We start from the raw sequence: 25644 nt of genomic DNA, 5'->3' as shown, positions 1-25644 counted from the left end.
CTAATGTCTATCAGCTGTGTGACCTGGGTGTGCTTGAGACAGATAGACAGGAGGCAAACAGAGACAGAGACAGAGAGAGTGACAGAAAGACAGACAGAGACAGAGACAGACTGACAGAGAGAGACAAACAGAGAGACTGACAGAGAGAGATAGAGACAGAGAGACACACAGAGAAGAAGATATGAGAGAGAGAAACAGATTGAATGAATACATATACGCGTGCACATGTGGGCTCTAGAAGAAAACCTCATTTCTCAAATGTCAGCCCTACCTTGATGTCAGGTCAGTTAAGTGGCTGGCCAGGGACCCCCAGGAGTGCCTATCTCTGTCTCTCAAAAGCTGGGCTTGAATACGCCTGCCAGCCAGCCTTACTTTCTCTTCTTTTTTAAAGCAAGTACATTCTGGGGATTGAGCTAGGGTCCTGGTGGCAGCAAGACAAGTCCTTACTCACTGAGCTGGATCCCCAACCCCACGGGTGATGTTAGAGGAGGTGTGTTAGCATCTCAGAGCTCCTGGCTTTCTCATTTATGAATGGATCTTAGTCTCTTTGAATAGTCATTTTTTTTCATTTTATTTAAATTTATTTACTTTTTTATGGGTGTGGGTGTGGGCATGCTCTCGTCCTTGCCTGGAGGTTAGAGGACAGCTTGTGGGAGGGAGTCAGTTCTCTCTGTCTAGCCTGCGAGTGCTGAGGACCAGGCTCTGACCAGATTTGGGATTTAGTACCTTTACTGGCCAAGGCATCTATCTCACAGGCCCCACCCTAGACGTGAAATGGATGCTTCCTTGTCACATGGCCCCTCTTGACCGCATAGAGGTTTAGAAATGACTGATTCTAAGTTGCCAGATTTCCCCTTGTTTTCTTTGACTGTAGTGAAGAGAGAGGGACATTTCTCTCTACTGGATGCCTGTTTATATTTTAAGTTTTTCCTAGTTACTACTTTCCTTTTTATTTGATATAACTAAGATTTCATGCATTGAAGTGAAGTTTTGGAAACTGTATGTGCCTGTTGGTCTCCCTTCTGGAAACTTCTGTGTGATATGGCAAGGTGTAATCTGATTGGATCTGTGCAGCATGGCCCACTGAAGCGGCAGCTCCAGCCACAGATAACACCGTCTGTGTAGAACGGACTGCAAACCCTTGGTCCTTGACACGCCTTTGGCAGCAGCACAAACATAGATACGTCCTGCGGGGGAGATAACGGTGGGAAGAGGAACTGCTCTATCTAAGGACAACTGAAAAATGTGTGAGAGACGAAGCAGGGAAGGGTCACTCTGAAGTTGCTAGGTGGAGGTGCCAACAAGTCCTACAGAGATCACCAATGCCAACAGTGGTGGGCACGTTCCACCCTTCAAAAAGAGATGGGTAGGGATAGCTAGGTGGTTCCATGTACACACACACACACACACACACACACACACACACACACACACACACACACACACACACACACACACACACACACACACACACATATATGCATATGTATATGAGGAATTCTCGAGTCTTCAGGCTTCGTCAAAGCTCATCCTGGCCTGCTGGGGGCATGCTGGCTAAAGCTTGTCCTGTGCTGTGGTCTCCCACCCGTTTGCCTGGTCCAAGGTTCCTGCTTATGCAGGAGCAGCAGGTCTCAGCCCTTTCACAGGGGTCGAACATCAGATAATCCTGCATATCGGATAATTCCATTGCGATTGATCACAGCAAGCTTACAGTTATGAAGTAGCAACGAAATGATTTTATTTCACCACATCATGAGAAACAAGGGTCACAGCATTAGGAAGGTTGAGAACCACCGCTCCAGAGTAAAGGAGAGGCTTCCCCTGCTAGTTGTTTTTAAATGAAACTCATTACTTTGTATGCTGACCTGAAAAAGTAGCTAAGGGTCAAAGATCTGGCTCGGTGGGCAAAGGTGCTGGCCTGGTAATCCTGGTACCCTGAGTTCATGGGTGAATGTAAAGATGGGAGCAGGGACCAATTCTATAGATTGCCCTCTGATTTCAATACATAAGCTGTAGTGTGGCCACAGTACCCCTCTGACCCATCACACACATACACACAGACACACACACACACACACACACACACACACACATTAAACATACATCACACACACACACACACACTGATATACATCTTATGCATCTCACACAAACATACTGATACAATTAATTTAAATAATTGATCCGAAGGTTTCTCTCCCTCCACAGTGACACACCTCTCGAACCAGCAAGTCCTCTCAGAGATCCTAGGGGCCCAGTGGCAGCTACTGCTCTGAGTCCTAAGGAGCTCAGGAGAAGAAACAGGGTGTGTTTTTAGTCAGAGGGTGGGGGAAGGGAGAACGGCGAGAATCCCAGTCTCTTGAGACTCCAGCTGTTTGCAGCAGGTGACTCATTCACACCCAGAACAGACAGTGCTGCTAGCTGCTCTTGATGCAGTCCAAACTGTCAAAAGGCAGATCTGTATCTTTCCCAGCAGCTTCTCTCTCTCAGTAAGGATTTAGGAGAGATGAGCACAGCTGGGGGTGTAACTCAGGTGGTAGAATGCTTGCTTAACATGCATGTAGCCTAGGCTGCCATCCCTGCCACTGTATAAAATGGGCGTGCGGGCACATGCCTTTAACCCCAGTGCCCAGGAGGCTGAGTCAGGAGGACCAGACGTTCAAGGTCACAGTGTTGAGAGTTTGAGGCCAGCCTTCAATACATGAACCTTTGTCTGAAATAAACAAAACAACCACAAAAGAAAATGCACTATATGTAGATGGGCTGTGTGTGTGTGTTAAGAGTGCAAACTGTGTCAGAGGAAGGGTAGAAGACTGCTAGGGATTGTAGGAAGACTTCTCAGAGGAGCCACACTGTGTCTTCAAAGAATTTCCAAAAGGCAAAGGGACTGGGATTGGGAAGGGAGGAGGTGACAGCTCAAAGCCTGCCTTTGTGAGCCTGGTTTGCCAACAGGTGGGCGCTTCTAACAAAGGGGATGAGGGGCTAACCTGGGCAGAGGAGAGGAAGGATCTAGAAGTTGCAGAACTGACTTGATGCTTATAAAGGGCAGGATGCTCCTGCATCCATCGGGTGCTTGGCCAGCTGCTGGTCAGAGTCACGGGAAGGAAGCAGAGAGGGAGGCCCCTGCTAGATCCTTCTAAAACTATAATTGCGCTAAATCCGAGGTTTGTGTGGAACATGTGAAGCTGGCAGATCAGAGTGGTGGTGCTGAGAAAAGATGAGAGAGAGGTAACTTAAAACAACAAATATTGGGGAAAAGTCAAGAAGCTTGCTAAAGGAAAGTATGCGAAATTGCATTCTTAGAGATATCTTGAGAGAGAAGCCAGACATGATCCTTGTGGAGAAAGTGGCTACCGGGAAGGAGTGTGCTGTCCTGTGATTTCCAGGGAGAGAAGACTCTTAAGGAGACAGGGGGAGGCTCTAGGAGGAGTCCAGGGTACGGTACCAAGGAAGGACCAGGGAGATGAGGAGGTGTGATGATTAATTTTACTTGTCAATTTGACAAAGTTGGAATCACCTGGGAAAAATATCAATTGAGGAATTAATTGTCTGTCTCAGGCTGTTTTGGGAGCATGTTTGTGGGGGATTAAACTTTGCTATTTTAAAATTAAGGTGGGGAGATCCATGATGGACATGGGGAGCACTATTTCATGGGCTGGGCTCTGAATTGTATGACGAAGAAAATTAACTGAGGAAGCAGGCAAGGTGGCGGTAGAACGGGAGACACTCGGTGATCTTGTCTTGGTAGGGGAGCCACAGAAGCCACCGAGCAGGTGATTAAGGAGGGTGTGAACTGGTGAACAGCCACACTTTGAAGAAGTTTGGTGGTAAAGGTGGCAGGTAGCCAAGAGTCCAGGAAAAGGGAAGGAACCAGGGCTGAGAACACGGGACAGCTGACAGCACTTCAGTTGGGTGCTTCTGCTGGAGGGAAGACCTGTGCACGGTGAGGCTCTGAGGTGCCAGAGTGTGGGGCATCCAGGACTGAGGATGGCCGAGCCTCCGTCAGGACACCCCGGGGCTTGAAGAATGTGGTTTGAAGCTGAGCTGTTGGCTTTAGTTTTGTGTCTCTTTGTGAGCTCTTGGCAGTGAAAGAGAGGGTAAAATGTGAATGCTGTGTTCTCCTCAGACAAAGGAAGATAAGAAAAGTTGTCCTGAGTACTAGGAGCAGGAATAGGCTTGGGACGCAGGCGGCTGCACCCTGGAGAATGGGGAGGAGATGAGGCCGTGAGTAAACTTAGTCCAGGGCAGCACATAAGGTCTGTAGCTGAGCTGTGGGACAGATGCAAGATGAATTGTAAACACACAGGCTGGGGGTGCTCATAGGGTAAACTCCGTGGTTAGCATGAATGAGGCCTTGAGCTTAACCCCAGCACCACATCAGCCAGTTGTGGTGGTGCATGACTAATCCAGCCCGTGGAAGGTGGAGGGCGGAGGATCCCAAGGACAGGGCCATCCTCAGCTTCCGAGCAAGTTTGAGGCCAGCCTGGGCTATATGGGAACCTGTCAAACAAGGAAAAACAACACAAGAAACAAAACTCTCCTGAAGCAATGACAGTGAACTCACTCATGTTAAATCTCGAAGGAACTAAGACACGGGGGCTGGAGCACTGGTAGCTCTTCCAGAGGACCTGAGTTCAATTCTCAGTACCCACATGGTGGCTCGCAACTGTCTATAACTCCAGTTCCAGGAAATCTGACACCGTCACACAGACATGCAGGCAAAATACGAATGCATGTAAAATAAAAGACAATCATTAAGAAAAGGGAAAAAAACCTAAGACTTAAGCCCCAAAGGTAGCGATGGCTCTGGGAAGTGCACATTGTCCCCAGATCCGTGTGGTCTGGGAAGGAGAGCAGGGATGGGACAGGGTAGGTGGCCAATCTGGAGGAGTCATGCTGGGCTGCTGGCAAAGATACCTGTTCTTCAGCTCTGCAATTGTCCCTCCCCCCAGGAGCTCCTGCAGGCCAAGCAGGACCTTCAAGACCTGCTCATTGCCAAAGAGGAACAGGAAGATCTCTTGAGGAAGCGGGAGAGGGAGCTGACTGCCTTGAAGGGTGCCTTGAAGGAGGAGGTTTCCAGCCATGACCGGGAGATGGACAAGCTGAAGGAACAGTACGACGCTGAGCTGCAGGCCCTCAGGGAGAGTGTGGAGGAAGCCACCAAGGTGAGCCAGGTACCCACAGAGGGTGTCAAGATGCAGCCGGATAAGAGGTTATGCTCACTCTCCCATGCCAACGGCCCTTGGCTTCATCACACCACGGTGAGGAGCTTGTTGACAAGGGACAAGTTGATGGCTAAGCCTCTGGACTTTTTGAGTCTATCAGCTCAGGCATCAGTAAAGACTAAATGGTTTTTAAGGTGAGATTTTAAGGTGTTGAGAGGGCTCAGCTTCTGCAAGCTTTGTGGAGTAGAAAGCTGTACCCTCCTGGGGGGGTGTCTTCAAGGCTCAACCCCTAAGGTACTGTGTGACGGTGTTTCTGTGCAGCATTGCAGATAGGACCTGGATTTCTGGAACCTTTTGTCCTATCCCAGCTGCTTCCTTTGGGCTTTGCTCAGTGTTCCGTTAGATAATTCATGTCCTTTTCTCAGCGGAGTTGAAAGAGGGCTAATTGGCCAAATTGCCCCAACTCTTCCAAGATAAGTTTTCCCCTTAATTGAATTCTTGGCTCTTACAAATGGGTTGTAAATTGTGTGGAAGTCTTTTGGTGCAGGGTGCACGTTAGCCACTGAAGGGAAAATGCTTTGAAAATACCATGCCATCCTGAGGGAAAGAGAACTACAGAGTGTACATCTTTTTAGTGCCTGAAACAAAGGGTGAAAGTGCGGAAGAGAGAGAACTCTTCGTACGTCCAGTCTCCAGTGATGACAGTGGCAGCGCCTCCCCTGACCCCGCTAAGCTCTATGGTGGTTCACTGATTCTCAATGAGGTCATGATAATTACCAATGACAAGAAGTGAAAGATAAGTTTGTTTGTTATTACAACAGGGAAGTCTGGGAAACTGCCTGCTTGGGGTTATCATAACTCTGAGATACTTAAAAGGGCCTCTTGGTGTGCCCTTCTGCCCTCTAGATTTGATTTTAATTTGAGGGGGACCGGTAGAACTGACTTTGTTGTCCCTTGAGGAGAAATGTCTGGTTTTTGTGCCTTTGTGTCTGGGCAATAGCCCAGTGTCCCTGCTGTTGCTCTTCACATTCTGTTACCTCAACAGCTCAAGCGATTTGCCTATGGAGCACACCATTGCTCTGTCTCCCTTAGGGCTTGCAACAATGCACAGGTTTAATGTGGACTCCGCAGGGAGACCCATTTGGGGGTGGTAGGGATCAGGGTTTATAGTTGTCGGACCAGAAGAGGAATCCAACCTGTACCACATGTAGAATGGAAGCTATTTAGATGGAAGGTTCTAGGTCTGCTGGCATAGATGTATAAATGGGGACGGGAAAGACGAAGGTGAAAAGACATATCTTTGTTGTATGGAGTTGAGGATCACCAACAGAGACCTAGGCTATTAAATTATGACTTTTGTGCTCATAGAGGGTTTTTCTTTTTCTTTTTTATACTAATTCAGGAATTGCTAGGAGATGAAGAGCTAGGTCTGTGGTTTAGAGCACTTGTTTTTTTCAGAGAATCTGAATTTACTCCCCCACCACGCCACCATATACATGGTGGCCCACAATCATCTGTAACTCTATTTCCAGAAAATCCAGTGCCCCATTTTGACCCCCCAGGCATTTAGTATATACTCAGTGCACATAAAACATTCATATACATACAATAAAATATACATACATCAACACTAGTATCTTTCCCTGGGGAACAATAATTTCCAGTTGGTCTCTGCTTAAATATTTGCCTGGCACTATACTGTCCCAGACTGAAATTCAAAATTGTTTATGTGGCAGGCAACAAAGGTCCCTTGCTGAAACTGTTGTTAACCTCTTCACTTCTCTGCCCATGAGGAATGGCTGCCTTCCACTTCCTCAGCATCCTCAGTATCCTCTCGCCTGTGAACTGCCCTTGTTGCCTCTGTGTCCCTGTCCCCATCCCGTTCTCCTAGCCACAAATACACACCTAGGAGTTACTTGCACCTTTGGGTTTTGACTGAACCCTAGGTTCCCATCATGCACTGCTGTAATGGATGTTCCTTTAAGTTGGCGTCTTAAGCACAAGGTGTGTCTTTACCTGTTCTTTCTGGCGAGGTGAGGGCTTCTGAGGCCAAACAGGAAGCACTGATGACCAGAGCCATTAGTTCAGCAGTGATGGTGACAGCTGATGCAGAATGGGACGAGTTTCAGAGTGTGCCCATCTGCTTGAGCTGCAGCTGCCTCTCTGAGTGTGTGCTATGGACATAATTTCCACTCCTCTCTCTCCTCTTCAGCTTGTCCTGAGTTTGCCTGGCCATCCCCTCTTGAATTCATGACATCTCATTCTGTAATTATTATCAGTACATAATATTGTCTTTCTAATTAAATATTACACAGCATATATAATTATATATATTGTAATATATGTTACATATACATCGTTACATATATCACACTACAGACTGAGTCCAATTAGTGTTGCCCTTTGTAAAGTGTTTAGGGATGACCACTTAGACCCGGAAAGTCTATTGGGAGGCTATCTCTGGAGAAAATGGATTCTCCCTGCTCAGTAACTTTACTGTCTGTAACTTTTCATCCAGGAACGGGCCTCTTTAGATTCTTCGCTTTTTCACTTTGGAATATTGACTGGTGCAGGTGACCACATTGCTGAAGGGTCATGGGGCAGCATCCCTGTCATGTCTAGAAGGCACTGTCTCACAACAGACCTCCTTCATACACTTTGACCCTCTCACATCCTCACATGTTCCCTGAGCCTTAGGACTCAAGGTGTTGTTACAGATGTTCCAAAGGGGGTTGGGACAGCCACTTAGTCTCTGCCTTTTGACCAGTTACAGATCTCTGTTACAGCCTCCAATGCTGCAGAAAGAAACTTCTCTGATAAGTGGCGAGAGCTGTGTTTATGAAACAGCCGGAGGCCGCGTTGCTTTAGGAAGTGGCAGGAGTAGGTTCTCCCATTTCACCTTTCAAGGCTGAGTCGGATATCTGCATGTTGATGTGAGAGCTCCAACTTTTAAGTGTTGCTAAAACAACAGACAGACAAACAACTCCTCAAGTAACCAAAGGCATATAGCACAAACATATCCATCCACCTGCAGGTCAGTGCTTTGCGGTTCTAGTCCTTGAGCTCAGCACAGTGCCCGGAAGCGACAACTGTAGTGTTTTCAAGATGGCCGAGGACAGACTCCCTCCCAGCGTGGTCACATCCTTACTGCTGGGCTCCCTGAGATTTCCCAGTGGCAGTGAAGGAGATCTTATAGAGGACTCCACAGCTCTGTAAATTCCTGTGCAGTTTCTGAAAAAGGAGTCTGAAGATGTTTGAGTTTTTTGGTAATTTTGCTTCTAAAATGTCTGCTGACGTATGTGACACAATCTTTTGGTTTGTTTTTTTATCAGAATGTATTATTATCTATTTGTGTTCAAGGAGCAGGAAGGTGGGAGTGTTGGGGGAGGGGCATGACAACAGTGTGCAAGCCAGAGATCAACTTCTGGGAGATCGTTCTCTCTCTCTCTTCCATATCTAGGGATGGAACTTAGGTCTTAAGATTTGGCGGCAGTGGCTTTACTCACTGAGCTCTCTTGCCCACTCTTCCCCCAATTTATTAAATGCAAACTTAGTAACAGGCAATATCTGCTGTTATGTTATTTATAACATGCTAGTATAGACTTGTAAGAATATGCTATTAAGTATTTGGATATGAGGGGATTAAATAATAATCTTTTAATTTGGTAAGGACTCTCTCTCAAATTTGTTCACTTGTATTTAGCCTTGAGAAGGCCTCATCTTAGATGGTGACTAAAAGCTGACATTTCTATAAGGAAGTGAAGTGCATGACAACGTTCATTTCCTTGGAAAATCTTAGGAGCCCAACCTCTCTTGTCAGTTTTTCTAACTTTTGCCACTGCCTCAAGCCAAAAGCCTCTAAAAGGCTGTTTTATCACTGCCAAGTACAAGGCACCTTATCTGGCCCGAGCCCTAGCACTGAATGTCTTAAATTAGTGGAACTCTTAGTGAAAACTGGCAGGTTACATCAAGAACCTTTTACTGATATTCCAAACAGGTCCTGGGTAATCTTTCTTTTTTCCGTAGACACAGACAGCCATCTGGCTCGGCAGACAGGAACTCACCAGTGCCTTGGTTGTGTGTGGCTTCCTGGCTTAGCCGAGCGAGCTGGACATTCCCTGCAGAACCATGCTGGGTCCAGCTGTTGTGTGGCCTGTTCCCTGTCCCTTCTGATGGAGAGGGGTCTACATAGGTGGTTAGCAAGGGGTCTTACTGAGTCTTCTAAAGAACCACCTAGGGCTTTGCTCCTTGTTTTCCAACGGTGTTCTCCATTTTTAAAACGGAAATGTCCTCCTTCTACTTTGATTGGGTGCGATGGTTAGATCCAGGGGTTAGTTGGGGGATATGAATTACTGCTGGCATGGGATTACCATGAACATCGTCCCACACCACAATGGTGATGGGGTTGGCTTCTCTTTCTCATCTCTAACCTTCCTTTCTTTTATCAAGAGCACATTAGAGAAATAGTTTCATAAGCTTTCTGGGAGCGGAGGGTCAGCTCAAATCCAGCTCCCTTGAGAGAGACTCTGGGGCTAGAGAGGGCTCAGTTAGTGAAGCACTTGTCCTGTAAAAGTGAAGACCTGTTTGCTCTCCAGAACCCATGTAAAAATGTTGAGCATGATAGTGTGTGCTTGGAATCCCAGTGCTGGTCGGGTGGAAGTAGACAGATCCTGGGGTTTCCAGACTAATATGGTGAGTTCAAGACCAGTGAGAGACCCTCTCAAAAACAAGTAGCTAGCTCCCTAGGAAGGACACCTGAGCCTGACCTCTGGCTTACAGGTGCCTACGAAGAGATGTACACTTCATACATTTGAGTGCACACACATGTGCACACACAAACACTTCCTGTACCTTCCCAGTGTGCAGGGAGCTGGCATTGTTAGAGATTTAATTCTTGGCTTTATCTTTCCTACCATCTTACGGAATACTTTTGTTTCCCACTTGACATCCCCAAGGTTAAATATTGTGGGTTAGAGGGATGGACACACAAAAGGAGAGGTCAGGCCCTGACTATCCCAAAGTGGTCTTGGAGGGTTGGAGGATTCCATTTATGTAGAAAGATTATTCCTTACGAAAACAAGTCTCAATTGTGTTAGTAGTTCACTTTGACTAACTCAGCATCTAAGTCCTTCAGAGAGTTTGGGGATGGTAAAAAGACACTTTCATTTTTGTATCAGGAAATATGAGCTTTTTTGTCATTAGACTCTTTCTGAATGTGTGACACATAGCAGGGACCCAAGTGAACAGATGAGGGAGAAGAGGGAGGGCTAAGCTGAGTGAGACTGTCTTTGGCATTCCTGTTGTTTTTATTTATTTATAAATGGGGAATTCGACCTTTGTATTGACTTTGTTTTAGATTTATTTTTATGTTATGTTCATGAGTGTTTTGCCTACATGTATGTATGCCACATGTGTGTCTATGTGCTCATAGAGGTCAGAAGAGGGCATTAGACCCCCTGAAACTGGAGTTATGAGCTGCTGTGTGGGTGTTAGGAACCCAGCCTGGGTCCTCTGCAAGAACAACAGATGCTCTTAAACCCCCGAGCCATTCTCCGGCCCCTGTTGGTATTGTTTTTAAATCTAAGGTGATCATACTGATTACTGATCATTTACCGAGGGCAGACCACGGTGCTTGGTTCTGTGATGGCTGTAAAGATAAAGCTGGCAGAATCTGTTCCACGGGGCCACTGGAGTTGAGACAAGTAACACTCAGGCCAATTACAGAGAAGAGTGACCGCCCAGGCGAGGTGGAGACAAAGTGCTATAGGCGAAGTGTGAGCGAGACCCGGAGTGTGGGCTGGGGAGTGGGGATGGTAGCAGTTGGGAATATTTCACGACAGGGTGATGTCCAAGTTGGACTGTGAATATTGTTCAGACACAGGGCCGTGGGTGATGAGGATATGTTTGCTCTGAATACAGCATTAGCAATGACTGTGGACAGGGAGATGCGTGTCTGGACTGGAATTGGGAGATGTGGTGGTAGTTACAGGTTAGGAGTGGTTTAAGAGGTAGGGGCCATCCCAATGCAAGGACTGGGTTTGGATCCCTAGTTCAGTGAAACCAACTATCAAAAGCACAGTGTGTTTGGAATCACCAGAACCACTTAAATGAGGCCTTTAGATTTACAACATTAAGAAGTGTTCAAATAGTTGTGTGTGTGTGTGTGTGTGTGTGTGTGTGAGAGAGAGAGAGAGAGAGAGAGAGAGAGAGAGAGAGAGAGAGAGAGAGAGAGTGTGCTGCTGTTACTTATGCTTACTACTTGTGTGTACTTGAGAGAACAACTTAAACGATAAAGATTTACTGTGGCCTGTGGTTTCAGAGATTGGATTCTGTCCCTCATGTGCTCAGGTGGGACTCTGTACCTGTGGAGGAGTGGAATGTCTTCACATCACCGCAGACAAGAGGAGGAGACAGGGAGGAGTCAGATAGGAGATGCCTCTAAGGACCTGCTCACAGTAGCTGACTTCCTCTGGCAAGGCCCTAGCTTGCAGTTTCTAAATCTTCTTATAGTGCCATCAGCTGATGACCTAGGCCTTAACAAACCGGCCGCAGGAGACAGCTCACATCCCAACCACAGCAGGAGTGTCCGTGATTCTGTGTCCGAGTTTCTTTTGCTGTGGTAAAGGCCATGACCAAACCTGGGGAGGAAAGAAGGGGTTTCTTTGGCTTTTATTCCCTGATCATAGTCCACTCTTGGAGAAGGCAGGACAGGAACCCAGGGTAGAAGCCAGTCTGTGAGCAGGTTTTTGTTTTTGTTTTTTTTTTTTTCCAAGTAGCAGGTCAGCCAAGGGTCACGTGGGAAATCCAGTGTTAATCTTGGGATCTGTGGACCTGCCTCCCTTCAGACATGACTATAATTCAGTATAAAAATTTCATTGCTTTATCCTCTAAGAGAGCCAGGTTAGCCAGGGGGAGCCATGAAAACCAATTTCCTTAGCATTATAACTTCAAAACAAAAATCAATTTATATTGAATGACAGTTCTTGAGCAGTGGATTAACTGTAGAGTCTCTAAACAGGAAAGAAAAATGTCTCCTTACAGATGCAGGAGTGCCTAGAGCAACTGTTCTCATTCCCGTGGGTTGTGTCCCCTTGGGATCAAAGGATCCTTTCACAGGGTTGCCTGAGACCACCAGAAAACACAGATATTCACATTACAATTCATAACAGTAGCAAAATTACAGTTATGATGTAGCAGTGTAATAATTTTATGGTTGGAGGTCACCACAATATGAAGAACTGTCTTAAAGGGTTGCAGCATTAAGAAGGTTGAGAACCCACTGGCCTAGAGAGACATAAGAGTGGTCCTTAGCAGAAGTAGGAGCTAAGATTTATATCCCAAGCATCTTTTATAACCATGTGTGGTAGTACATGCCTTTAATCCCAGCACTCGGGAGGCAGAGGCGTTTTGAGTTCTAGGCCAGCCTGGTCTATATAGTGAATTGCAGTACAGCCAGGGCTACATAGTGAGAACTTGTCTCAACAAATTAAAAATTACCTTTTATTCTCCAGTGTTCTCTCTTTCTGAATCTTTTAATAATTTTCTGCCTCCTGTATTGATTAAAAGGTATTTAAATAAGGCACCCATGTGGATTTCAAAGGCCTCGTTCTATGGCTCTGACCCTGGATAATCATGGTGTCTGGAACTTCATGCCCATCACAAGGACACTCCAGACCCGCTAGCTGGCATGTCTCAGTGAGCAGTGTCCCCGTGAGTCACTCTGCTGTGCTGACTGAGCTGCCCAGGTCATGTGCTGTGGATTGTAGAAGACCGTGTTGAGAAGTTCCAGATCTGCGTATCTTGTGTGTGTGGATGTGGTACCTGTGCGTGTGTGGGTACCTGTGAGATTATCAGTGCAGGGTGGTGTGGAAGTCAGAGGTCAAATCAAGTGCTTTCCTCAGTTATTTTAACACATTATTATTTGAGTCAGTCTCTTACTGAACGCAGAAGCTACCTTTCTCTCTAGGCTTGTTGGCCAGTGATTTCCCAGGAGGCTCCTGCTCTTCCCCTTGAGGTTTTAGGTAGGCAAGGGCACGCCCCAGTTCTGTGTGGTACTGGGGTCAAACCCAGGTCCCCATGCAGCGCAGCAAGCACTTCCCCCACTGAGCCGCCTCCTGGCCCCATGTCCTTTTCTGAGGCAATGACTCATCTGTCATCAAGTGCCTGGCTGTGTTTCACGTGCCAGCACGGTGCTGGTTCCCAAGACGAAGGCAGCCAAACCATGGGCTTGGGCTTGAGAATCTTTTGTGGTCTTGTGGGAAGGAGAATGTGAAGATAAGAATGACCTCGATGCTAAGACTACTGTGGTCTTAGCTGGGTAGGAAAGCAAGGTGGGCGGGCAGCTCTTGATAGCAAAGCTCCAGAAACAGCCTAAGTGCTGTCACTGGAGCAAATCTTAGAAGGTAGAATAAACACGGATTATCTTCTCATCGAGAGGTCTTGGACACTCGCGGGCTGTGAGTCTGTGTGGTGTACGCAGCTCCTTCAGCAAAGCAGGGTCACAACAAAAGTGGCCACAGCGTTTGAATCATCTAAGCATGCGACGCAGAAAGAATACTGGCGGGGGAAATTGCTTAAAATATATTTTATTAAGTAAAATAAAAATAAATCAAGAACCTGGGAATGTAGCTCAGCTGGTGAAGTGTTTGCCTAGCCTGCATGAAACTCAGGGGTTAATCTCCAGTACGGCATGAAGCCAGGGCACTGATACAGGCCTGTAATCCCAGTACAGAGGAACTGGAGGCAGAGGACTGTGAATTCAAGGTCATTCTTGGCTTTGTAGTGAGTTAAGGTCAGATTCGGCTAAAGGAGAACTTGTCTCAAAAGACAGCAACAGCAACAACAACAACAACAACAACAACCAAACAAACAAAAACTCAGTTTCCTGTCCCAGTTAGGACTTTGTGAGGTGGGCCCTCGCAGAAGGAACTATTTCCAAGGATGGCAGGAAAAAGAGCTGCCTTCGAGGTCTCCTCTCCAGACTGGAGGGCTTTACTGCTGCTGCCGTGTGGGAAGGATGCTGGCTTTGTGTTACAGTTCCGGAAGAATAGCCGAAGGGTTTCAGCCTATGGAGGTGGGGGCATTTGGGTACTGACTGTACTGAGAATCATGAATGCATTTTACACAGTCCCTGTGGGGTCCCGGGGACAGGACTTTCAGGACACGCAGCCTTCAGCTGACCCAGAAAACCGGGACAAATTCACATGCAGTGTGAAGAGAAAGTGTGGAGACTTAATTAGGTGGAGAAAGAGGTACAAAACCTGAGCTGGCCTCAGAAAAAACGCCAGAGCAGCCCACTCTCAAATACACATGCTCTTCCCTCCCTTACCCTCACGATTGCTGGGTGGGGAGGCACGTTCCTACTTCTCCGAGACGGGGAGATCAGGATTGAACTACACAGCTGGTTTGATGTAAAAAAGTTCACGTCAATTCTAACCACGTGGAATGGATCTGTTCAATAGATAATCCACTTATAAACATTCATTTGTTCCGGGCACTGCACTGAGTTACAGGGATAAGGGGAACAACAGAGAAGAGCCAGTCATTGATTGTGTGTATGTGGTTATACCTGTAAATATGTAATTCCACTGTGGCAAGTGCTCTCAGTTGATAGAGATCTAAAGGGCAGAAAGGAGTTTGATAAGTTATTCCTCACCAATAAAACAAGCCAATTCAAGCCAAATTAAAAGATATGAAGGCAGGTTTATTGGGAAACAGCTCTCTGGTGGGTTCACTGATCTCATAGGAAGAGGTCAGTGAAGTCACCATGAAGAGGGAGACAGGGGAAGGGGAAGAGAAAGATAGAAAAACACAGACAGACACAGACAGACAGACAGACAGACAGACAGACAGAAAAGGGAGAGGGAGAGAGAGCACGCACAAAATGTCTGGATTATATAGGGAAGAGCATCTTGGGGAGGGGAAGCCGGGCTGGAAAGCTCTGGGCAGAGGCTGAGGTTTGCAGCCACGCCCTACAATGGGTAGGGACTGAAGGACGCTTGGAGAACCTAGAGGCCAGGTCCGCTTTGGTATGTTAAATAGCACCTCAGCTGATTGTCTCAGGTCTGAGTCCCAACAGAGTTAAATATATTAAAATCAGAAATTACGGAATGGTCTCATCAGAGGAAATAGCATGTGCAAGGGGCTGACCTGTGGAGGGAGTGTGGGCTGTTAAGATGTTAAGTGAAGTCCCTGAGGCTGGGCTGGGGCAGAGGAAAGTCTGGGGTAGGATGAAGTGGGAGCAGCAGGCCATTCAAGTCCTGGGGTGCATCTTACTGATTCCTTTCTTATATTTAGTGGGAAACATTGAAGATCATTGAATATGGGAGATGGGAGGGGAAGACAGACAAACATAGTGAATGGAGCAGGGAATGAGGGAGAAAGGGGCGGTGAGGGAGGGAAAAAGGAGAGGGGATAGAAGAAGGAAGAAGAGAGTAAGTGGAGGTAAGGAAGACGAGGGGAGGGAGGGAAGGAGGAGACAGACAGAGACTAACAGACGGAGGTGGATACCAAAAGCCTGAGGGAGAGGCTGAGCCTCTTAAATGGATGGGGTACATCCCTTTGGAGCAGCAGGGCTTGCTCTGTCTTTCCAGGTGACAGTGTTGAGGGACGCTTGTCTATGCTGCCACTTCACACAGAGGCCTGCCCCTCTGAGCCTCCTCAGCTATTTTTTAATAAGATTATGACCCATTTCCTCTCCACTGGTTCTGGAAGAGGAGGGGAAGGGAACAGACCAGGGATGGTTCCATTCTGCTTGGGACCTTTCTAACAGTCATGCTGACTTTGTAAAAGGACTGAGTGAGTGGGCGGGTCAGTAGGGTTGAAGGGATAGCTTCTGTTTGTAGGTGGTGAAGATCCGTGGGGGTTGCTCACTGACTGTTAAGTCTGTTATAATGGAACTGCGTGGAAGTCCTGGTTCCCCAGCATCCATCTCGAGAGTAACATGGATTACGTGCCTGTGCACTTCTACTGCTCCATTTTAGGGGCTGCTGGGGCCTGAACCCAGGTACCTGGTACAGTTGGCGGATCCTACCTACTGAGCTGCATCCCCAGTGGATTTACGTTTAAATATCTTCCAACATTTCAAAGGCTTCCCAAGTGAGACAGACATTCTGAATTCTTTGGATTGTCACAAATACTGCCTGGAGTCCAGAAGTGTGAATGAGGAAAAGCCATGATTACTGATGGACGGTGTCAAACAAACCAAGAGTGTTTCCTGGTGTAGATATGGTCATACCACAGGAACTAGGAAGTGCTGGAGAGCGGCTATTTAAATAACCGAGAGCAACCACAGACATCCAGTCCTTAATATCTGGGAGGGAAAAGCTTTATCAGAAAGCTTGTAACACCTTCCCCCCCACCTCTCTCTCTCTCTCTCTCTCTCTCTCTCTCTCTCTCTCTGTCTGTGTGTGTGTGTGTGTGTGTGTGTGTGTGTGTGTGTGTGTGTGTGTGTGTCTGTGTCCCACTCTCTAAACCCTGTCTGGTAGATGTTTTTCTGAAGTCTTGCCAAGATCATTAATTAGATTTTTATTTGGTGGAAGAATTTGGCATTATCATTTGATCATTTTGGGTGAAAAATGGAATTTGTCATGTGCTCTAAACCCATTCGTGGGAATCTCATGGACACTGGAATGTCTACAGCAGCAGAGGAAATCAGGCTACCGATGGCGTCATGGGAGCCCAGCTCTAAGTTGGCCTCCAATGGCCGCACTTTAGTTATCCTGCTCCTTTGGAGTCTCTGCCCACATTGACTGCCGTTATAGGAAGAGCAGCGTGTGGCTTCTTGGTAGGTCTTGGGAGACATGATGGCTTCTCTCCTTGGTTTCTCTCAGCTCTCTTGTTCAGAGGAGAGCTAGCTGCGTCGTTTCAAGGCTATTCAAAGAGCCTGTGAGAAGACCTAAGCTGTTAGACATTGAATCTACCTGTCTGCTGTCATATGATTGTGCCATTTTGGAGGAAGAGCCTTTAGCTCTGGTCTGTATGCCTCCCTTCCCGCTTTTGTAGTGCATGGCGGAATACCACCGACTTCACCCAGCACCTTGTGCCTGCCAGGTAGCTGATCTACCACTGAGCTGCATCCTCAGCCCCCCTCCCATTTCTTTTGAGACAGGGTCTCACTAAGTTGCATGGGCAGGTGTTAAACCCACTCTGCAGCACAGGGTGGCTTTGAACTTTTAATCCTCCTGCTTTAGCCTGGAATGACGGGCCTGTGCCACCAGGCTCAAGTTGGCCAACATCCTGGCTCCTGGTTCACTGGAGCCAGCACCACCGAGCTACATCACTTCTACTACCCCAGAAACTCGTGAAGGCAAACAGCGGTGGTTGTTTAAGGCTGGATTGTGAGGAAATTGGTTATGTAATAGTAGATAATTACTATAACATTTTAACTTATTCTAGACAGTTATGGTCTTATTTATATTTGTGTATCCAAAAGATTGTGTGTGTGTGAATGTGTAAATATGTATGTGTATATATTGTGTGCGTGTGTATTGAGTGTATGAATGTATATGTGTATTTATGTGCATATGTGTGTGTGTATGTGGGTATCTAGTGTAGTATATGTAGAGAGGTGCCAGTGCCAAGGCCAAGGGCACTGGGTTATCCTGCTCTCCTGTTCTCTGCTTTATTCTCGAGTCGTGCCGGTAGCCAGCAAATTCCAGGAATCCTCCTGACCTGGCCCTCTGCATCGCAAGGCACACAGACAGCCTTGGTGAGCTTCTTTTGTTGGACCTGGGGACCTCAGCTCAGTTCCTTTTGCTTGTTTACCAAGTGTTCTCACCTACTAAGTCCTCTCGGTCCTGCAGATAATGTGCTTATCCATCTTGGACCTGGACTGGTAGAGATGGATTTAGGTGCCTCGTGCGTGGTGGACGGATTCCGGTGGCAATCATTACACAGCAGGTGGGTGCCCCGAGGAGTGATTAGATGTGGTTTAGTGAGTTTTGAAGTACAGAGTGAGTCATGTGTTCAGGACTCTGGAAATGTGTAAGAACAAGTTAGCGTCACACACACGGAGGAAAAATCCTTCTGCCCTGGTCACCTCCGGACAAGGGAACTAGTTTAAGCCAGCATCATTCAGTTAATTTCACAAAAGGCAAACTAGAGGGCAAATTGTTTGCTCCATTATTGGTGACTGGACAGAGACCTCAGCTCCACCCTGGCAAACTCGGCAAACTCCTCCTAATCTTTTAGGGTCTCTACTCAGACTTTGATGCTGAAAGAAAATTCAGCCAATAAGATGAAGCAGAGATGGGGATTTTATTGAAGATGCTTTTAATACAGGCTTGAAGCTAAGAGAAAGAGGTGCTCAGGAAATAAGGCTATGCTAATGTGGCCTCCCCAAAGGAGCGTCATAGCTGTCTTACCATTGGCCATTAGATACTCTGTTGGTGGTTCTAGAGAAACCTTTCCTTTTTCTTTTCTCTCCTTTAAAAACCATCTTTTTGCTACCATTTTGAGAACTTTATACATGGATACATTTTGATCAACTTACCCTCACGTGTCTCCCAGTTTGTAGCTGATCTACCCCTCAGTCCTGGCTTCATGGTTTCCCTTTTGTTCTCTTTTAAATAATCCACCAAATCCAGTTTGTTCTGTCCATAAACCCATTGGCATGGACCCCCAATGGAGCACAGTTGACCTACTAAGGGCCACACCCTCAAAGAAAACTGACTCTCCCTCTCTCTGCCATTATCAACCATTGATAGCTAGCTCTTCAGCAAGTGGGGGGCTCAAGAACTCCTTCATGTCCAGAAGACACTTCTTTGTTTTGGGCCTCTCCAATCTTCCCACCACTTCTTCCACAATGGTTCCTGAGCTGTGTGTGTGTGTGTGTGTGTGTGTGTGTGTGTGTGTGTGTGTGTGTGTGTGTGTGAGAGAGAGAGAGAGAGAGAGAGAGAGAGAGAGAGAGAGAGAGAGAGAGAGAGAGAGAGATACACCATGGTCCTGTTTGTGGCCGAGCCTTCCAGACACACTTCTCTGCACTTTGACTAGTTGCCAAGTTTCTCCACTAACCACTGTCCACGGTGCAGAGAAACTTCTCTGATGAGGACTGAGAGCTGTGCTCACCTGTGCTTACGGAGAAAGGTGTTTAGGGGGCAGGCTTTGTACAGGAGCAAAATAGTCGTCATAGGCTCATCCCTGTGGCCTGTGCTCTTCACTTTTGAGAGCTGAGAAAAGAGAGCTGGCTTTGAAGATGAGTTGGATGGAATTATCATCTGATAAGGTGAAACCAGGGCTGCTGTAGTTGGGCAAAAGCTTTAGTGCACACACTTTCCTCAAAAATGGAGTTTCTGATGTGTGGCTTCAAAGCCTGCAGGTTTCCAGCCAGGAAGGGAGAAAGGCCTTCCATGGTTGTACACTGTGTTGGGATTCTTGTTCCAACCCAAGCTCCCTTTCCTAATCAAGTCCCCCAAAATTTCTCTATTTTTCTTGCCTCAGTTTCTCAGGGAGACTGCAGAAACTTCCAGAGCAGGAAACAGAGCTGGGATGTGCAGTTGGCCTGGGAGTAGGTGTGTGAGTGCCAGGGGAGTGGCCTTTCCTCAGGAAATTCCAGTGCTGTGGATGGGCCTTTTCCTTGGGGATACAGATGCTGTGGAGAACAGGGCCAAGCACACATATTTTTGCCTTTGAACACTTCCCTTCCTTTTGTTTTATTTGGTAAATTTCTGTTCATTTTTCTCAAGTGTGTGGTGTGAAGGGAAGAAATCTGGCTGTGTCTGGATTTAAGGAAACTTTGAGTCCATTTATACATAGTGGGAGGGAAAAGCCTGGATGTTCATCAAAGATTCTCATTCTCTCTCTCTCTCTCTCTCTCTCTCTCTCTCTCTCTCTCTCTCTCTCTCACTCTCTCACTCACTCAAACTGAGTATGTAGAAATAGTCAAGAAGTCAAACTAATAAATGGCAGGACTCAGCAAAGGTGGCATTGAAGCAAAGGTGGTCTGAGCATATGTGGGCACATGGGATATGGGAGGAGGACATTGCACCCTGGTCTTTTCCATCCCAAACTGTCCAAGAACCTGGAGACATCTGCTTGAGCAGGTTCTACCGGCGAGATGACAGTGCAGGAAGGTCAGGAGGTGGCGAGTCGTGATGGGAAACACTAAGTCTGTTCCTTATAGCAAGAATCAAAGCTCAGGAAAACTGGCATTGGGTTCCCACATAGGGAAACCTTCTAAGGCAGGAAGGTTTGCGCAGATGACCCTGAACTTGTGTCTAGCTTGTCTCTGATGTAATGGAATCGTCTGAGCCTTCCCCTGCTCTCCAGTCTGCAAGGACGTCTACTTGGTCTAGACATCTTTCTTCCAGTTCTCTAGGCCGTGACCTTGGGTGAGAGAGTCCCATGGTCCCTTGATACTTGGTTCCTGAGACCCCAGGGTTTTGAGTTCCTACCCCAGTTCTGCGCTCACTTCTTCCCATAATGCTATCTGGTGCCCTCCAGGGCCCCCTCAATGCTGTCCCTTGTATCTGACTCAGTCAAGCTGGAAGTAAGCACCATTACTGTGGATGGTGCACTTCCTGGATCAGACAGAAGCCAGAGCAGGCAGGTAGGGAGCTCTGTGGCCGAGCCTGGCTCAGTGGGGAATCAGAGTTAATAATTTACTCTGCCCACCGTGGCCACTGGTAATGACCTTGACAAATGCTGGTAAAATCTGCGAGTCTGGCCTGGTGTTTAACTAACATCACACTGGCCCACAAAGAACTTCTTGTTAATGCTGTCTGATACGTATATGTAATCCCCAGTTCTGTCTCATCCAGCAGACAGAATGGTTCCCTCATTGTATTTACTGTCTAGAGATGTCACGCAGGGTTAGAGCCTTCAAGGAGCTGCTCCCAAGGCAGGAGGACAGGGGTACAGTGACAAATTCACCCTATATGAAGGGTACATGCAAGGGACAATCAATGTTCCTTTGTCCCTATGACCCTTTTATTTTTAAATGGACCTATCTTTCTTTCTTTCCCTTTGATTTCTTTTCTCCCTTCCCCTCCCTGTCTCTCTTTCTCTCTGTTTCTCTGTCTCTCCTTCCCTCCCTCCCTCCCTCCCTTCCTCCCTCCCTCCATCCATCCCAAACTTGCCTCAAATTCACCATGTAGCTGAGTATAATTTTGAACTTGGGATCTTCCTGCTTTTACTTCCTGCGTGCTGTGATTACAAACATTTACCACCATACTTGGGTATGCTGGGCTAAGGACTGAATTCAGGCTACATGTGTGTATAGGCATATGTGCTATGTGGATGTAGGTGCTGGTATGTGTGTACATGCATATGGAGGCCTGAGTCTGATATCTGGAATCATCCCCACTCACTCCTCATTTGTTTGAAATAAGCTTATGCCCAGTCTCTGCTTTCTGAAACTGGAATTACCAGCAGCCTGCTTCACTCGCCAGGCACTTACGTGAGTTCTAGGGGTGTTGGGCAAGCACTTTATCAACCAAGCCACATCCCCTCCTGCATCGCTTTGAGCAGTTCTGGATGTTTACCTGGAGTTTAAGCTGATAACCCTTTCTGGTGTAATGTCCATCCAGCTACTGCTTCTAGAAGGTGCATTAGTTGGAAGTGGCCCTTTCATTTTAGACATTGCCCTCCTCTTTCTCTGCAGTGCCTTCAACTCCAGTGCTATTGCTGCCTACAGTGGCCTGGACAGCTTGAGGATGCATGATGACTTTACCTCATTAGGAAGGCACTCAAGTTAGCCTGTTGTGGTTACATTTGTTTATCTCAGGAGCAGTTAGTATTCTATGAGAGCTGAGAAACACAACAGTTGCCTCTTTTCCTGAGGCTCCAAGAAAGGGATTCCCCCCTCTGTTGCTTTTTCTCATACACCATGTCTTGCTCCATAAACATGTGCTTTGAGAGGAGGCAGTTAGCCCGAGATGAGAGGCTGCAGTGGAAGAGAGCAAGCTAGAGAAGGGGAGATGTGGAAGAGGAAGATGGAGCTGGGAGGGAGGTGGCTACAGTCAGACAGTGCCCAGTGGCAGGAACAGTAGCAGAAGTAGGTGGAGGGTGCTGGGGAAGTTGCTCAGTGCTGAAAGCCCTTGCCAGATAGGATGAGGACCAGGGTTCAAATCCTTAGACTCCATCTAAGGGCTGTGTGGGAGTGGAGGTCTGCTTTAGCTCCAGCCTTGAAAGGAGGCTGCAGGGGGTCCCCAGTCAGAAGCTGCCTAGTGAGACCAATCAGGGACCATGTCAGTGTGCTCTGTGTCTGAGTGAGGCCTGACTTACTGGATAAGGTGCAGAAAGCTGGAAACATTGGGAACGAAAACACAAGAGTTCGGAGTTGGAGCCAAATATCTAGAGAGCCAAAAGGCACAAGAGGACAGCAAAGATGGAGAGTAGGGGCTGAGCTCATAGCCTGCTGGGCGGGACTTCTGTTTCAGAAATGCTGGAGAGTGTTGACAGGCAGGTTTGCTCTGTTGAGATGTGGCAATGCACTGTTACTGGTTAATGGAGAGAGCTACAAGAGGACCAACGAACCTTTGCCATCCGAGACGGGTAACCTTTATGGCCCTTGTTTCAAGGGTCTGCTCATCTATGGCATCAAACACACCCCTTACTGGTCCAATGACTTGTAGCTGCTGTGACTTCTCGATTTTGAGTGGGAGTCTGAGAAACCATTAGACATCAAAGAAATGAAGTGGGCCAGATTCCGCCCTTGGCTTGCAAATATTTTTCCCAGCCAATGGTTTGCTTTTTAATCTTCTTTTTTCCTAACTGTCTTTTGAAGAGCTAAGTCTTGTAGAGTCTAACTTATTAATCTGTCTTTCTAGACTTGTGATTTTGGTGTCACTTAAGAACTCTTTGCCTAGATATATCCCAAAGGTTTTGCCTACATATTTCTCTGTTCAGGGGCTGGAGAGATGGCTCCAAGTGATTAAAAGCCCTTGTTCTTGCAGAGAATTCACATCAGTTTACCACTGCCTGCAACTCCAGCTCCAGGGGATCTGATACCCTCTGGCCTCTGCAGCTACCTGCGTTCACATGACATACATACACTCTGGCACACATACACATAAAGATTAAATTAAAAGTTTATGGCTCATTTTTTAGCTAAATTTTTAATGTTGTAAGGTTCATGGATTTTGCTTATAGACTTCTAATTCCTCTAGCACTATTTACTGAATTGCTATTTATGCTTCTGATAAGGGATGCTTTAGGCCATTTGTCCCAGTGAGTTGGACAGCACGTTTGTGTGGCTCTGTTTCTGGGACCTCTGTTCTGTTTCATTCACTTGAGAACGATATAGTCCTGATTTCTGATGCCTTCATTCTGATAGGTGGAGTCCTTCCATTTTACTTTTCTTCAAAATTCTGCCCACTTTGTGCTTTCTCATAACTGCTGGAAAAATGTAGTGTGTAGCTGTAAGCATGTTGCTAAGATCTGGATGGAAATTGCAACATACCTCCATACCAATACAGAAGGCATTAGTGTATCTACCATGTTGACTCTTCCAGGCAACCGGCAAGGGATACTTCTCCATGTGTTCAGCCCCCCTTCAACATTTATCGTTCTGCATCATCCGATCTGACATTTTTATTTATAAAGAAATTTATTTATTGTTATTTTAAAAATATGTATATGTGTGATCCTGTGTATCACATGCACACAGGAGCCCAAGGGGGTGAGAATAGGGCATCTATATTCCCTGCAACTGGGGAGCTGCCATATAGGTGCTGAGAATTGAACCGCAATTTGCTCTGCAAGAGCAGCAACTGCTTTTAACTGCTGACCCATCTCTGCAGCCCTGATTTTTATTTACGTGTATATACGTGCATTGTGTGTGCATGTAGGTAACCCCAGAGGCCAGAGGCCAGAGGCCATCAGATCCCTTGGAACCAGAATTACACGCAATTGGAAGCCGCCTGATGTGGGTGCTGGGAACTGAACTCAGGTCCTCAGGCAGAGCACCAAGCTCTCCTAAGAGTTTAGCCACCTCTCTAGCCCCTCCCACTGATATTTTAAAGTATCACCTCTTTGTTTCACTGGTCTCCCCGATTGTGTTTCAGTTTCACTGTTTCTACCCAGATCTTCATTATCTACTTTTCTGATTGCTTTGAGTTTGTGTTTCTCTTCCCCTTTTAGGCTGATTAGAATGTCAAATTCAACATTTCCTCTTTCCTAATAACATTAGTACTATACCTTTTAATTTCTCACTCAGGTAGGTATATTTGAACTCTTTTCCACAAAGCCTCTGGCGTTTGACCCTTGGGTCAGTTAGAGAGTTCTCAAGAGAATAAGTAAAATTGGCTAAGTATCTGAAGTGCTCAACATCCCGAGCAGTTATGGAAAGGCAAGTTTAAACCGCTTTGAGATTTCATCAGATTCCAGTCAGTCAGAATGTCCACGAAAACGATTGGGAATGCATGCTGAGGAGGGCGTGGGGAAAGGGAACCCACGTTCACTGTTGGTGTCAGTGCAGTCAGGGAGAAGTCTAAACCAGCTGCAAAATAAGTCCATGACTCCTTGCCATTTGCCAAAAGACCTCGGCACCCTACTCTGCAGACACTCGCTTGCCTCCGTGCTCATTGCCGTTCTATTCACGGTATCTAGGAAGTGGCAACGTTCTCAATGCGCTCAGCAGACGGATGAGTGAAGTCTGGTATCTATACACTGTGGAGTCCTACCGAGCTGTAATGAAAAGTGTAGTCATGAGCCCTGTGGGTAAATGGATGGGACTAGAAGAGATCATACTGAGTCAGGTGACCCAGACCCAGGAGAACAAATGTCGCACGTTCTCTCTCATCTGTGGTTCTAGCACAGCATCTTTATGTGTGAGTGTATAACCTTGAGCAACTGCAGGAATAATTCCTAAATGTTTGGGTATATTTTTACCATTTCTAGTCTGCTTGTATTTTGACTATAAAACATGTGGTTTCAACTTTTTAAATGCCTTTGTTTTGCTGTTCAGCCTTTAGCTTATGTTGGTTAAAACTTCCTGAGCCCTGGAAAACAATACAGATTTTGTTAAGAAGGGATTTGTAAAACAGGAACTGCGGGTCTACTGCGGGGTTAGACATAAGTGGGTCTTTTTCTCCATCAAACACAGATGCTGTTACTCTGTGGACAAAAACTGTTGTCAGTGCATGAGCACCTGAGGTAGGAAAGAAAGTTCACCCTTTGGTGATGTTCTTTCGCCGCCTCCCAGTATATTAAGGGATCTTTTTAGATGAACATTTAGAATGTCCCCGTGCCCTTGTGTCAGTAAAGCATGTACAGAGGTCATCTGAGAGGTTAGCCACCTGTGAGCTCCCGCTGTCCTTGTTACTTTGCATGCTCCTTACAGTCTAGGTTTTGCCTTCTAGATAAAAAAGAAAGAAAACTGAAGGTCTGCCAGAGGAAGTTTGTAAACTAGGTCAGAGCCAGGAAGGCTAAAGCTTCAGGAGTTCTCGAGCAGCTGAGTCAGGAGGCTGGAATGGGTAGGGGAAGTCAGAATCAGAGCCCTGGCTGACTCAGCCAACTAAGGTGGTGACCTCCTAGAATC

At 46.7% G+C, this 25644-nt stretch overlaps 1 protein-coding gene across 1 annotated transcript in view; it reads left to right on the top strand.

Annotated features, from left to right (window-relative positions):
• The window catches only part of Cgnl1 (cingulin like 1), a 150417-nt gene that overhangs the window by 64938 nt on the left and 59835 nt on the right, over positions 1-25644 (top strand). The window contains exon 8 of the mRNA XM_032910331.1: positions 4953-5165. Coding sequence (XP_032766222.1) covers positions 4953-5165 — 213 coding nt within the window. The remainder of the gene's footprint in view (positions 1-4952; positions 5166-25644) is intronic.

The sequence above is a fragment of the Rattus rattus genome, chromosome 8 (assembly GCF_011064425.1).
Source record: "Rattus rattus isolate New Zealand chromosome 8, Rrattus_CSIRO_v1, whole genome shotgun sequence".
In the NCBI taxonomy this organism is placed as follows: domain Eukaryota; kingdom Metazoa; phylum Chordata; class Mammalia; order Rodentia; family Muridae; genus Rattus; species Rattus rattus.
This window is presented reverse-complemented; position numbering and strand designations above follow the sequence as displayed.